We start from the raw sequence: 14,566 nt of genomic DNA on the forward strand, positions 1-14,566 counted from the left end.
TACGAGCCCAGCCAACTGCCCGCAGCCTTTTCGTCCACCCCGCCAACCTCTCCGCCCTCGCCCTTTGTGCGTGACGTCTATTTAAGGAGCAGCCCGCGGGGCCCCGGGCGCCTTCAGCCCCGCACAGACCGCAGCCATCAGCGGGAGCGCGGCTGAACGCAGCCTCCGGCAGCGCCCCGCGGGGCAGCGCCGCAGCAGCTCCGCCAACGCCGCGGTCCCGGCGGCAGCAGCCGGTGATGCTCGGGAAGCAGCTCCGTGCTGCAGCCGTGGCACTACCGGGGGCTGCTCCCCTGCCCCGCCGCCGCCCCCCCAGCCGCTCCCAGGGCGCCCCCAATAACGGCTGCCGTCCCTCCCCCCCGACCCCCAAAGCTCCCGGCCCCTCCTGTTGACTTTCAAATCCACCGAGGCGCCGTTTTGAGTTTTGCTCTCACGTTTCTGTGAAATTGAGGCCTTAACTTCTAAACTTGTATTATTGTGTACACTTCACTGCAGCTGCACAGCCTCACTGCTCAGCCCACCAGCAACACGCACAGGCTGAGGGGGCCCATCACAGGGGTCTGTCCTGTGCCACCCCAACAAAATGGACATTCTCAGACCTGCGAACTCAGACCAAATTTGGTGCCTCAGTCTTATCTGCCACATCACATCAACCAGCATGACTGGAGAGCTGACTCATCCACCCAGTGCTTGGCCAAGGACACTGCTGCACTAACAGGCCATGCTACCTCATCTCGGCTGGCGGCTCTTCTGCCAAAAAGGAGGGGTAGCAGGTGAGGTTGGCAAGCAAAAGTCCTCTTTGTAAGAGCGACAGCAGCCACAGTAAAGTTCACCCCTCGATCCCGAGCCCATCTATGTACTGCATCTCCTCAACAGCCACCCCCTGCTAGGGGCAAACATGGGGAGCAAGAGGAGGAAACCAGTTCCTATTGTGTCCTGCCTGCGAATTCTGGCTTTTCAGATGCACTCAGCCCTGTGTGATATTTTTCTTCCTATCACTGTGGGTCTGCAGGTAGCCCCAGTCCTGTGAACGTGAGACAGGAACAAAAATAGGGGAATAAAAAAGGCTGAGAAAAGAAGAAGAAAGTGAGTAAAAACTGTGTAAACATATGCTTCCCCAGGAAGCAATGCAGTGTATTGCTGAGCTCAAGCAATGAGTTGCAGCTCAGATGAAGAGCTTAACAGTTCAAAGTTCAGCTGCTGTGCAAATGTCACAATCTGTTCTCATCTGCAACATCCAGCCCAGCTCTTCTATGAACTAAAGAGAAGATGTATTTTCAGTTGTATTCCCAAAGTCCTTCTGCTCATCCTTGCAGTCAGAAGAGCCAGAAATTCCACAGATAAAAAGAAATACAGAACAGAACCCTCTTCTCCAGTCTGGCCTCTGTCACACATAATTTCCTTGCTTTGGTTTCCATGCGATGAAGACCCCTCCCTTTCTCTAGGAATGAATCAGTTTTAAATCTCAGGTGGTCAGATTCATTTTACTGAAAACTGACCTAAAGCTTCAAATGCTGATGGTAACTATCAGTAAGTTCACTACTCAGTTAATTAAATCTCAAACAACATTCATGCCCTGACCTTCAACATAACCCTCTTCTTTAAGAAGAAAAGTAAATCTATCAAGTCAAGTAGACTTGAAAATTTTCTCATTGCCTACAATTCAATATTCAAAAAGCTCACGTGTCTCATGTCAGTATTTTAGTCAGCTCAGCAGAAACATGAACAACTGGCTCTAACATCAAGGCCTGGTAACAAAATGCCTTCAAACAGCGCACCTGTGGAAACGATTCTCAGTATGGATGTGCTATAGAGAGACATAGGGCAGCATCTCTGCCCCTGTCTGCAAAGGAAGGGCCTCAAAGAGCTTCAGGGCACTGGGAGCTTCTGTCAGAGAGATGTGGGCTGCCCCCAGGCCAGAGGCAGTGAGGCTGTCGGTCTGTCAGTCTGTCAGTCAGGGTTCTTCCACACACTGGAGGCAGAAGTGCTGATGAGGTCCTGGGGAAGGCTCTCACGGGCCTCCTGCATCCGCCGCCGAGCCCGATGGAAAGCCTCTGCAACACAGCAGGTGACAGCAAGTCAGAACACATCAGACAGCCGCAGGGAACGGGAAGGACAAGTCTGTCCAGTGCACATCACCTCTCAGAACAGGGGTCTCACTAAGTACCACCTGACTGCTGCTGCTCTTTGCTCTGCGCATAATGGATCAGAGACTGACTCTGCACACCGCAGCCACAAGTTATGTTCAGTGCAAGACTGGGCAGCCCAGCCCAGGCTTTGCCCTCATGGACCGAGTATCCCTTCTGACTGCTCAGGGCTGATGCCTCCTCAAATTTCCAGCAATGTCAGGTCAGAACATTTAACTTCTGTTTTAACTCAGAGAGAGCTCACAGTGGGGGATAATTCCACTTCAAGCAATGGATTCTCCTGAAATACCCTGACCAACCTGTAAACAGGAGGTAAAAGTGAGACAAAGGTCCTCCTCGAAGAAGGAGACTGAAGGTCCTACCCAGAACATTGTAGACAGAGCTCTGCTGGCTGAGGCCTCCAAGCCGGTCCAGAACGCTCTGCATGCGATGCCTCAGGGCATTAGTTTCCAGAAAGGCTCTGCACAGAAGTACAGCTCGAGGTCAGGGCTGGAAGAACACAGCACACAACACAGAGCTTGTGCTCACTTTGCTGCACTCACTTGGATTGCTGCAGGCAGTAAAGCCGGAACGTGACATTCCCTGTTGTCTTTGTGCGAAAACCAAAGCGGCTCAGATGCTTTCCCTGCAAAAACAGCACAAGTTAGAGTACCTACAGCCTCTAACCTATTACAGCAGGCTGACCCCAACGAGTGTGCCCCACCAGGACAAGCACTCCCGCAGGCACAGAATCACTCCTTGCACTGCTTCAAACAGAAACTGACGTCAGAGAGACAAGCAGACAGTTCCAGGCTGTGCTGAGGGCAGGACCTGACCACTGGGAAGATACAGTGCTGGGGGAAGGGTTCCATCTTGAGCCCTTTGTTCAGTCTGGGTGCCACAATAGGAGAAAAACATCAGCTTATTAAACAGATTCCAAAGGACAGCAACAAAGATGGTGAGAGGTCTTCTCTAAGAGGCTTGTTGGGCCTCCCAGGGGAGCCACTGGAACATCAAAGCAGCTGAAGTTAGAGAAGTGTTTGGACACAGAACATGCACTTTAGCTGTGGGTAGTCCTGTGTAGAGCAGGGAGCTGGAACTGATAATCCTTTGGGCTCCTTCAAACTTGGGATAATTTATGATTCTTTGATTCTAAGAGCATAATCCACCATTTCCCAGCAAGAGCAACATCCCACAGCTAAGCCTACCTTGAAGGTTGTTGGTATCCTGGCATAGGTCACGTCCTCCAGCTCAGGAGACCCACCGATGAAAAATCTCCTCATCTCAGCAACTGTACCCAGCTCTACAGGGCGCCAGGTCGGGATGGTGAGCACGTGGAGACCTGAGCCAAGACAACAGAACAGTTCAGCAGTACTGTCCGACAGTCATAGAGGACATCATGGTGGACGGATACCTACTGATGAATACCCACTGATTCCCAGGTTTTTCCAATGAGCCCCAGCCACACAGCCAGCACTGACACCATCCCCTTTACTATGTGATGATGTTAGACTAGTTGTGAGCCTGGGATTACATACACAACAGAAAGGGCCTACTGCTATTGTAAAGATGGACATGCAGAGCTTTATCACATACAGTTCTCCAGCAGAACCACTGGAAGAACAAGTACAGCAAAACACAATGCTTCTCATCATGGCAGAAGGTGCAGACACATCACATCACTCTGCTGCTTCACAGACAGCAAACTATTCATTTCAAAATGACACGGTGAAGCCTCCCAGAATTAGGTGCAGCTGTTCCAAAGAGAACCACTCAACTCCTATTTCCCTACACACTTAACATACTGCCCCAAAGATGTTTGGTTTTTTACCTGGAGATGTTGGCAGCACAACAGAACCATAACCTTCGACACGATACCTCTGCCAGAAATCCAGGGACAGAACCTCGAAGTAGAGAACGGGCCAATGCAGGAGGCATTCTGCAAGGAAAGGGAGCAGATCAGTTTTTTGAATGGTGAAGAGGGAGACCAACACAGAGAGAAAAACTTCCTCAACACTTCAATCCCACTAGCAAGGAGTCCTTTCTCTGCTTCTCCCAAAATGACAAACCTATTTCTATGTGGGGTATGCATGACTATTTTTCTGTGTAAAAGATGAAGCATCAGACTTGAGGATGAAAACACAGGGCTAAAAAGTTAAAGAACTGAAAAAACCTTTGTTTTGGTGAGTCTCTGAGAATCGTCAAAGTGATTCCTCAGTTGTCTTTGGGCAGTTGTGACAATCTGCAAACAACTGACGCAGCACAGAGGAGCCTTTTTATCTCTGATCTTTCTCATCACTGTTGGGGACTATTAACTTAGATTGTCCCACAGGCCTCCAAGCATTTATTTTCTCCATGGTGAAACAAACTCATCATATTTATTCTAGGCAGAAAGTTTGTTAGTGTCGGTTCAATGCATATATTAGATTCAAGTGGCAAGACATGCTGCAAAGCTGCCCAGAGTGACTGCAGGCCAAAGAGCAGCAGGGCTCGCGAGGATGGAGCAGCAGCAACACAGTGAAGCAGCAGGAAAAGGAAGCTGAGGAGCCCTGCTGAAAATAGAGCAGGAAATTTCCAAGTGACATGGGCTATATGAAGATCATACAGGTCACTGAGTGTGTCTACAAACATTAGAGTCAGCACAGAGTTTTAGCTATGTACAAAAATGTGCCAGTTTCTTCCACTGCAGAAAGCCACCCTTCTGTGCACTATGACAGACAAGGCAAGGCAGACACACATGCCAGACATTTTGAGACAGACAAACTAAGATCCAAGTTGTTCTGCAAATGGATGAAGCTGACTATAAGCTGGAAGCAAAGTGATGCCAATGAATGCACACAAACAGCAGTGTGGTGCTGGCAGGGCATAAAATAGCACGTGTACAGAGGCTGCATGGTAATGGGAAGCACATCCACGGAATGAACATTTCCCTGAGGTGGTCGCAGCACCAAACCAGAGCTCAGGAAGCATTTGGACAGTGCTCTTAGAATTATGGTTTGATCTTTGGGTGGTCATGTGTGGAGACAGAGGTTGGAATTGATGATCCTTGCGGGTCCCTTCCAAGTAGCAATATTCTACAGTGCTTTGATTCCCTTGGTTACACCTGTCCTTTCTCCCTGGCAATGGAGCATCAACACATCGAGAGGCACGATGCAATCAAAAGTCAGTTTCACATCTCAGAAACAAGGAGACACACCTTCTGATTTGTCCTCTTGGGTGAAAAACATCTCCAAAGTGAAGGGGTAGCAGAAGTGTGCCACATTATCCTATGAAAGGAACAGGACAGAGGTCAGATTCCTTGTCAAGAGAGTTCATCACTGGTACTGCAGGGGGCACAGGCATTAAAGCACACAAAAATCAAACATCTAAAGGCAATCAGGCTATAGGAAGAAAAAGGTGAGGTTACAGAAACTGCTCTGAATTTTACTTTGAACACAGTGACACCGTGAAAGATGTCAAGTACAACCAGAAGAGGCAGATTCCTAATATGCTCTGCCCTTGGAAAGAGCTGTCATGAGGATAAATCTGTAGCTTGTTACAAATTTCATCTCAGAAAATGTCTGTTCAAACTCTGCTCTGCAGGTTTTAAAATGCCCTTACCCAGCCCACTGTCTTGGTGGCACAGGTCTGAGTCACTCCTGACAGCTGCTGGAATGCGGGGCTTGACCAGTCTGGGAGAAGAGAAGGTGAGCACAGTGGTGAATGCTTCGGGTGAGAGGAAGGACTCACGTACCAGAGCTGCTTGAAGGAGAAATTCAGATTCAGATGTTCACCACACTGAATTTCCCTGCATTCTGCTCCATCTTATTCCAGACAAATGACTGCTCCCCAGACCAGACATTGTTTCAGGGGGGTTAAATACAAAGCAGGATGTGCATGTCAGTGCTGGGAACTTTACCAGCCAAAACCGAAAACAGCACAAAACATGAAAACACGGTGGTGGGCACTGAAATCAGATTAAGGCCATCTCTGAGACAACAAAAGCAGGACGGCTCTTCTCTGCAGCTCCAGGAACGAACCTGCAGTAGTTTGCTAGACACGATCATTACTGGATGAGAAGCCCATGGATCAAATCCAGCCAGATTTGGAAGGGACACAAAGGGAAGATGCTGATGTTCCCCAGCATGTCAGCTTCCTTCAAACCATTGAGTTCTGTATTCTGAAGACTTCTGATCAGATCCCAGTCCCTACACTAACTGTTATTAACTTAGCAAAGCTGATCATATGGATAAGCCAAAGCATGCTTTATTTCTTAAATTGCTGTGATATGGCTCAAAACACAAATACTCACGTTTAGGCAGCTCTAGAAAGAAATGGACATAAAGGTTGTCATACTCATAGCCTTGAGCTGAAACTGAGAAGAGAGAATGAACTTTAGCTGCTCACTTCCATATAAACTCTTCCAGTATTCACTGAAGACATGCGAGAGAGGCAGCCTGCTGTCCCAGCACAGATTTGCCCCTACAGTTACAGGTCACAATGAGACTCACCTACTTCTCCATTCACTAAAAGCCGCAGTGTACCAGGAAGTGTCTGTAAGAACAAGCAGACAAACAAGAGAAAGGGCTCAGCGACCACTGGTGGAACCAGGAGATCAGCCTCGGAGGCAGCGGGGCACCACATCCCTGCTGAGCATTGCTGGGACTCACCGTCTCAAATTCTGAGCCTACCAGGCTGCTGAGGTACTCCCTGTGCCGACTGTACAGCTGAAAACACAGAACAAGATTAGAAGAAGAGTATTTTTGATTAAACGTTATTACTTACATTACTACAAAAACTGTAACTTAAAAACTACTTAAATTGTTGATGGGCTCAGCCAACAGCATTTTTGTTGTTACAGCAGGTATAGAGATAGAAGAATCGAACAAAAGAAAAGATGCTAACTGCATAACATGAAACCAGCTGCAGAGCAGACTTCACCAAGCCAAATCTAACACAAAAAGAAGCTACAATCAGCAAATCTTAAATGACACAATGGGAGATCGGTGCAGGTAAACCGCGATTCCATTACTGACCACAAAAACAAAGGGAAGCTCACAAATGTAACATTAAAATACTCTAAGTACCTTTATAAACTGCCACAGGTAAAAATGACAGATCAATAAGGTCAAGGCACAAAATGAGATCCAAACAGCTCAAGGCATTATAGGTAACAAGAAATCATTTGATGATTGCACAGGCAGCAACAGGAAGATGAAGGAAAGGGTTTGTCCATCTACACAGAGTAAGGAGTGAAAGTAGGGGAATATTTATTGGAGCTCCTAAATCGCTGGGCATGATGAAACTCACTGCCACCACGTTCATTTTGCCAGTTTTTGGTGTCTATAGCACTAATAATTACATGTTATGTGAGAGGCCGAGATCCCTCTGTCAAATCAGGGCTGGTTAAAATAATCCATGGAGACCAGTTCTTACATCTCTGAACACTCGCTGCTCACGCTCCTCCTCCTCTCGCTGCACTTGCACTGATGCATTTTCAATGGTGTATTTCCACAGCTCTCGCTTCTGTCCGCCCAGCTCGATCCTGCAGAACCCAAAGCACAAAGGGAAAAACTCCTGCATTACAGAAGAAACAGCCCCAAGCAGCAACATCAGCTGTGCCACCCTGAGGCAGCAATCCCTCCAGCAAGGCCTATGTGGCAACACAAGGGCACTAACAGCCCTCCCAGGCCCTCTCCTCATTGCTGAGTCCCTGCCAGCATCGATGACTCAAAAAGAGAGGCTCACTTTTGTCCAGTGCACACAGCCTGTACCCCTGGGGCCTGGCTCCAGGGCCCAATGCATCGCATGCACAATGACACCGAGCACCAGAACCAAACGGTCCTGTCTTCCACACTGTAATTTCAGCCCCATGAGCAGCAGCAGCCCTCTCCCACTCACCAGTAGGCTCCTTTGGTGCCAGTAAAGTCAGGCTTCACTGTGATCACCCCATTGCCATCCACCTTGACTGTACAAAGAACGTGTTCGTATTCCTTCTGTCCGAGCCTAATGGAAGACATCAAGAAACACAAAGCGAGTCTCAATAGAGCACACACTTGTTCTGGAACAGGGGGTACAGAAAGGCACAGATACACCCATACAGCCCTACATTGGTTTAAAAAACCTTTTGGAGGGACACACTCAGTACCTCCCAAAGAAGCAGAAAGAGCAGCTGGAGTTACACTTGGAATTCCCTCAGTTGAAGAGAGAAGCGGCAGATTTGAGAAAGGAGATGGGTTTGCTTCTGGGAAATCAGGATCGCTTCAGGATTTTACTTACTTCCCATAAGGTCCCAAGTCCGCCATGATGTACATCGTCTGAACAGGAGTGTTAATCACGTGATTGTTCTTTATGAACTCTTCCGAGGGCTCCCAGGTGATGATTTTTGACTTGAGAGAACTCCCATCTCTGCCAGTCACAGAACAGCACAACTCACGGTCAGCAGAACTCGCACCAGCAGCCGGGCACAGACCCACCAAACAAGAGTCAAACTGCCAGACCTGAGTCCAGCACAGCTCAAGCCAACAGCTCCCACAGAACAGGCTGCCCTGCAGCACGGACACCACGACACCCACATCAGCCAGTTCTGAGCCTCAGTCTGAACTCACAGCGGTTTACGGTCCTGTCTTCTCCTCCTCACATTGGCCATCCTCTCCGCCAGGTACGAGGGCACCTCACAGTCTGAGTCAGTCACCTTCTGGCCGTGCTGGAACAGAGACACAGAACAGAACTCGCTTCATGACAACAGGACTTTTCTCTCAAATGCAATTCTGCCCCTGGAAGCCAGAATAAGTATTTGTACATGCAAGTATAAGGGATATTTATTCACAGCCATGTGCCAGCTGTGAACTTCACTAACAACACAACCCTGCCGAGCCAAGTGCCTCCATCCCAGCTGCTCCTGCCCGTCGCTCTGCAGTACGGAGCCGTCGTTCTGTAGCACACAGTGCAGAGCAGCGCCGGGCACGCTGCACCACGGCCACAAAACAACGAACGTGCCCCGTGCTGGTCCCGGTGCTGCCGACAGACGGACGCTGCTCTGTGCAGAACCACGGGCCGGTACCTCCTCCATGTTGGTGAACCGGTCGTGATCGGTGTAGGTGAAGATGCGGCGGTTCTTGCGCCCTCCGGCTCTGTCCAGCTTCAGGATCTCCTCGTGGTACTGCCGGTCCAGCGGAGTCTGGCAGGCTGACTCGTGTCGGTACAGATCCACCTCGAACTGAACGTCACGGGCACAGTTAAAAGCCGCGTTGATTCACCACGGCCGGGCCACAGAAGTTCCCGGCCCGGTGAGCGGCGGGGACACGGACACGGAACGGACACGGACCCGGACACGGACATGGACACGGACCCGGACACGGACACGGACACGGACACGGACACGGACACGGAACGGACACGGCGCTGCCCGGCGGCGGTTCGCACCTGGCTGAAGAGCTTCTGCTGCCATCCCAGCTCGGCGCTCTCCTCCTCGGCCGGGGGTCGCCCCGCAGCCCCGTGCCCGGTTCGGGCGCTCAGCCCCAGCCCCTCGGGGCCGCCGCTCGGGGACAGCGCGGCCTGCGGCGGGACGGGCCCGGCGGCCGATACCCGCTGGATGTGGACCCTGCGGGGAAGGACGGAGACATCGTGAGAGCGAGCGCGGACGGAGCCGCAGCCGGGGCCGTGCGTGCCGGGCGCTCACCGCAGCCGCAGGTTGCGCACCGGGTCCCGGGAGCGGTACACGCCGCCGCCCGCCTCCGCGCTCCACAGCGGCGCCGCCATCCCGTCACCAGGGACGCGGGGCGGCGGCAGCGCCCCCTGGCGGCAGCGGGGAGCAGAGCGCGGCCGGGAGCGGAGCCGGGTAACGAGCGGAGCGGAACCGAGTGCGGTACCGGACGGGGGCGATGGGCGGCGGGAAAGGAGAGGGGAGCAGCGGCAGCAGAACGTCTTAACGCAGCCGCCTTAACGAAGCCGAGCAGCGATGTTCTGAACGGGAAAAGAGACGTTATCTCAAGTCCGACCAGTTCAGCCGTGGTGCTCTGAGCTGCTCTGCACGGTCACACACTCTTCAGAAGTTCCCACACGTTTCAATGATGTGCCCGCCTGGCAATGCATGGCCGCATCCAGCCAAACCTCAGCGACCCCCACAGCTTCGTGTTCCTGCGCTGTGACCCCTCAGAGCCGCCCTGAGCCCCCTCCACGTTGTGGGCCCTCGGTTCAGCTCTGCCCGGATACACACAACAACCACGTGCTGAGCGGCCCCGGACTGGGGCAGAACACACAGCAAGTGCTGCTGTGAAACACACGTGACGGTCGCACAGAGGGAGCTGCACCTTTGGCTTAGATTTATACGCTCCATTTAATAAACCGGAAAATAAGAATCATTTTTTGCAATGCACAGAGATGAATCAAAGGCTGCCACAAAGATACCTGTGGGCACGTGGTGTTAATTAACCTCGGTGTGGGCTCTCTCCCATAAGGAAAGGCTGAGGTGGAAACCCAGGGCCCGTGCAGTGCAGTCAGGGTGCCCAGGGCAGCTCCCCCTGCGGCTCTTTGTGTCTGCCCTGAGCTGTGCCCCGACATGGGCTGCACACAGGGCCGCTCCCCCGGCATCGCAGCGGGACTTGTGGCTTTAACACACACCAGACGTTCTGCTACAGGACTGTGGCTGTGTGTGACCACCAGATCCAGGGGCAGCTCACAGGGATGCAGCCCAGAGGAGCCCAGCTGTCCATGGCGGGGCCCTGCAGCCTCCAGCCCAACCAGCCACCAGGGAACAGACCCCGTGCAAAGCAAAGTCCCGGTGCCCGGCCCACACCGTGCTGAGCACCGGGCCCGAGAGCTGGCACCGAGCTCAGGCCTGGAGCAGGAAACTCCAGCCCGGCTCAGCCCGGTGCTGCCCAGCGCCTGCTCTGAGCTCCTGCCCCAGCTGCTGTAGCCCACGCACCTGCAGTCACTGAGCACTGTATTTCAAATAGTTTAATTTTAAAAATATTCTATTCAGTGCTAAAATATCTTTCCACTTCCACGCGCAGCCGCACCTTCAGCTTCGCCAGGCTCGATCACAGACGGCAGGACATGCAGTGGCGGTGGGGGGGGGCCCAGCGGGGTGGGGAGCGTGGGAATGGGGGCATGGGAGGGCTCCATGGGGCTCCTGCACCCTGTGTCCTGTCCAGGGGACGGGATGTACCTGGGGAGCGGGGCGGGCAGGAGGAGCAGGGTGCAGGTCCAGCTGGGACACGGCAGTGCCGGCTGCCCCGCTCCATCCCAGCCCCTGCCTGTCTGGGGCGGACAGAGGCTTCTGTGAGGGCCTGGAGGCAGAGGAGCAGCAGGCAGGGCCGATGTGTCCAGTACCTGCCCTCCGAAATGGCAGCACTCCTCCCTCTTCCAATACTAATGGCTTAGTAGCAGCTTATTGCACAGTGTCCCAGCGGCACGGAGGGCCGTTGTTTCCATTCTCAGGGCGCTCCCCCCCCTCCCTCCTCTGCCCTTTGGACCTACACCAGGAACGCCCCAGACTGTGGTCACAAGGGAGCGGACACATCACTTTCTGCAGGTGGGACATGGCTCTTCTGTTCCCAGCACAGGGGACAGGGCAGACAGTGGATCCAGAAGCAGGCAAACAGCATCTGCCGGTGCGTTAGGGGTGACAGAGAACAGGGCATCCCAAGGATCCCTCCCCCCACGCATGCAGACCACGCACCAGAAACCCCATGCCACTACAGCACAGATCAGCAGGGAGGGTGGGAGCCAATAAATAGAGGCAAATTTGCAGGTACTGGTGGCAGCCCCATTCAGCTGGGCAAATCACTTGCAGGCTGCCTCTGCAGGGGCTGGTGGGAGGCTCCTGCCCCCGAGGGCAGGGCAGGCTGGATGGCGAGGCAGCAGGGGTGCCCTGTCCCTCGGGAAGGGCAGGACAAGGGAAGCACCCCATTCCCCAGGGAAGGGCAGGCAGCTCTGCGAGGGTCTGGCGAAGGCTCTCCCCGGGGATGGGCAGGCTAGCTCTCCGAGGCTGTGTGGCACACAGAGTTCTGATCAGCACAAAATCTCTTCAGAGGCGGTGCGCCAGAGTCCTCCTCCTCTTCAGTTACCTGCAAGAGCCAGAGGTCACCAGCAGTGACAAGAGCTCAGCGTGCCCACAAGGCCGTGTGGAGCTGCTGGACAAGGCTGTGTCTCGCCCTGTGGGGACACCCTGGGCTCTCCTCTGTGAGTCAGGCTGCTAAATGAAACCTGGGCACCAAGAGAGGGAATCCAGCCCAGCTCTGGACTCAGCTATAACCAGTTTCTTAATCCATCTCCATGTATTTTCTACACACAATATATACCCTAAAACCAAACTGAACCACAGTACCACTCAGGAAGCCAGTTGGTCTGGGTAGCTCCTGAGGGCAATTTGGGACTTTCTGATGTCTATGCTATAATAAGAAATCAAAGAAAAGTGCCCTAGGGACAGGACTAAGATGGGTGAATACGCATTTAGACATGGTTTCTATCCTCCCTCCCTTACCTGAGTCTCAAGAGGGACCGGCTCTTCTTTTGTAAGAGTGGGAGGCTCATCGGCAACTTCCGAGGAAGGCAGAGAGGGCTCTGGAAGGAAGAGAAGGTTAACACGTGGCAGATACAGGCTCACAGCAGCACCCAGCCTGCTGAGCCCTCAGGCTGAGGTGCCTCAGCCACCTGCCCCACAAGCAGCACAGGAGGCAGCTCCGTCCTGGGCCCAGCAGCACCTTCCCTGGGCTCCCTGCTCCGGCTGGTGCCTCCCTCTTCTCATTGAAGGAGTCACACCCAGGTGTCCTGGAACTCACCTTCCATAGTCTCCTGCCCCAGTGTGGGCGGCTGTGAGTCGTCTGTGCGGAAGTCAGACGTGTGGGCGGGACTCATGGACTCGCTCTGCTGGGGACTGGGGCTGGAATTGGGGCTGCTGTCCACCTTGAGCTGGTAAACGTCGGACAGGGAGCTCTGGTTGCTGTTCTCATCTGCAGAAACAGCACCTAGTGAAGAACAGGAGCTTGACCCAGCAGCACGAGGAGCGAGGGCAGCACTGAGAGACAAAGGAATGGGGAGCAACAGCGCACTGTGCACACAGAGCCACGGTATGAGCAAAGGGGAGCAAATAATGAGAGCAAATGGGAGCAAATAATGAGAGCAAATGGGGAGGCAAATAATGAGAGCCCAAAGGGGAGCAAATAATGAGAGCAAATGGGAGCAAATAATGAGAGCAAAGGGGAGCAAATAATGAGAGCAAATGGGAGCAAAGGGGAGCAGCACACAGCATAGAGCACACAGCACACGTGGTGCAGCACACACACACACACACACACACACACACACACACACGGGCAGCACACACACACACACACACACACACACACACACACTGTACAGTCCGGCTGTGCTCACCTTGGAACTCGAGCAGCAGTGAGGAGTTGGCAGCCGAGTCAGCCGGGAAACCGTTGGGCTCCCGCGCGGCACCAGCGGCCTTGGATTTCTCTTTCTTGAGGGAAGGAACGAACGTGGACAGCAGCGTTATGGGCGGGACACGGCACGAGGGCAGGTGGGCACAGCACCCACGTTACCCCCGTTCCCCCCGTCACCCACCTCTTTGCTGTCGGCCACGGGCACCCACTTGAAGATCCGCAGCGACGTGTCTCCCACCGTCACCCATTTCTTCTCCCTGCGGTCACACACGGCGCGTCCGGCACCACGACAGGCCCCGCCCCGCCCCCGCCGCCCGCTGCTCTCATTGGCTCCGGGAAACGCCCGTCACGCCTTGGCCCCGCCCCGCCGCCCGGCCCGCCGCCCCTCCTCGCGATTGGTCCGCCCGCCCGTCCGTCACCCGCCCTTCCGCTTCCCTCCCGCACTCGCCATCCGATTGGCCGCCGCCCGCTTAGCACCGCCCTCCGCCGCACGCGGCGCCGCGATTGGGCGCCCGCTCCCGGCGCGCTCGGAGCCGCAGACGGGTGCGGCGGTGATTGGCTGCGGGCCGACAGGCCCCACCCCCCCCGGCCCCGCCTCTCACCATCTGCGGACGCGCTCGATGGCCGCCATCACTTTTTTGATGTCATCCTTGGCGCGGCTGCGGGTCTCGGCGCGCACCGAGCGGCCCGACATGGCGCCCGCAGCCCCGGCAGCCCCGGCTCCGCCGCACCCGCCGCCGCTCCCTGCGCATGCGCACGCCCCGCCCCGCTGTGCGCGCAGCGTCACGGCGCACGGCCCGCCCCGGGGGGGAGGGGGAGGGGCGGGGACGGACACAACGCTGCGCATGCGCGGAACGCACCGCCCACACGGCGCGCAGAGGAGGCGCGAAGGTGGGGACGGCGGGCGCCATGTTGGGCGGGGCGGGACGGGGCGGCGGGAGATGGAACCGGAGCGGGAGATGATGGAACCGGAGCGGGAGATGATGGAACCGGAGCGGGAGATGATGGAACCGGAGCGGGAGATGATGGAACCGGGAGCTGCTGTTTGTGCCCGCAGCCCCGGCACCA

General features: G+C 54.4%; 2 protein-coding genes across 3 annotated transcripts; both read right to left on the reverse strand.

Moving 5' to 3' along the window:
* Positions 1 to 1,462: 1,462 nt before the first annotated feature.
* Positions 1,463 to 10,926, reverse strand: MKS1 (MKS transition zone complex subunit 1). The gene is made up of 17 exons (XM_015880979.2): positions 9,784 to 10,926; positions 9,528 to 9,705; positions 9,166 to 9,321; positions 8,711 to 8,808; positions 8,382 to 8,510; positions 8,004 to 8,108; positions 7,539 to 7,647; positions 6,773 to 6,829; positions 6,614 to 6,656; positions 6,415 to 6,477; positions 5,724 to 5,794; positions 5,320 to 5,389; positions 3,955 to 4,062; positions 3,332 to 3,465; positions 2,687 to 2,769; positions 2,507 to 2,604; positions 1,463 to 2,051 (listed from the first exon to the last, which is right to left on the reverse strand). Exons 1-17 carry the CDS (start codon positions 9,861 to 9,863, stop codon positions 1,948 to 1,950), a joined length of 1,686 nt encoding a protein of 561 aa, XP_015736465.1. The 5' UTR covers positions 9,864 to 10,926; the 3' UTR covers positions 1,463 to 1,947.
* A 119-nt stretch (positions 10,927 to 11,045) lies between these two features.
* Positions 11,046 to 14,229, reverse strand: BCL7B (BAF chromatin remodeling complex subunit BCL7B). 2 transcript variants are annotated; one of them, XM_015880980.2, is made up of 6 exons: positions 14,101 to 14,229; positions 13,680 to 13,755; positions 13,482 to 13,575; positions 12,887 to 13,072; positions 12,589 to 12,668; positions 11,046 to 12,172 (listed from the first exon to the last, which is right to left on the reverse strand). In XM_015880980.2, exons 1-6 carry the CDS (start codon positions 14,190 to 14,192, stop codon positions 12,080 to 12,082), a joined length of 621 nt encoding a protein of 206 aa, XP_015736466.1. In that variant the 5' UTR covers positions 14,193 to 14,229; the 3' UTR covers positions 11,046 to 12,079. The 2 variants fall into 2 exon arrangements, with proteins under 2 accessions (XP_015736466.1, XP_015736467.1); XM_015880981.2 differs by having other exon boundaries at positions 12,887 to 13,057; positions 14,101 to 14,219.
* Positions 14,230 to 14,566: the final 337 nt, after the last annotated feature.

The sequence above is a fragment of the Coturnix japonica genome, chromosome 19 (genome assembly GCF_001577835.2).
Source record: "Coturnix japonica isolate 7356 chromosome 19, Coturnix japonica 2.1, whole genome shotgun sequence".
NCBI lineage: Eukaryota > Metazoa > Chordata > Aves > Galliformes > Phasianidae > Coturnix > Coturnix japonica.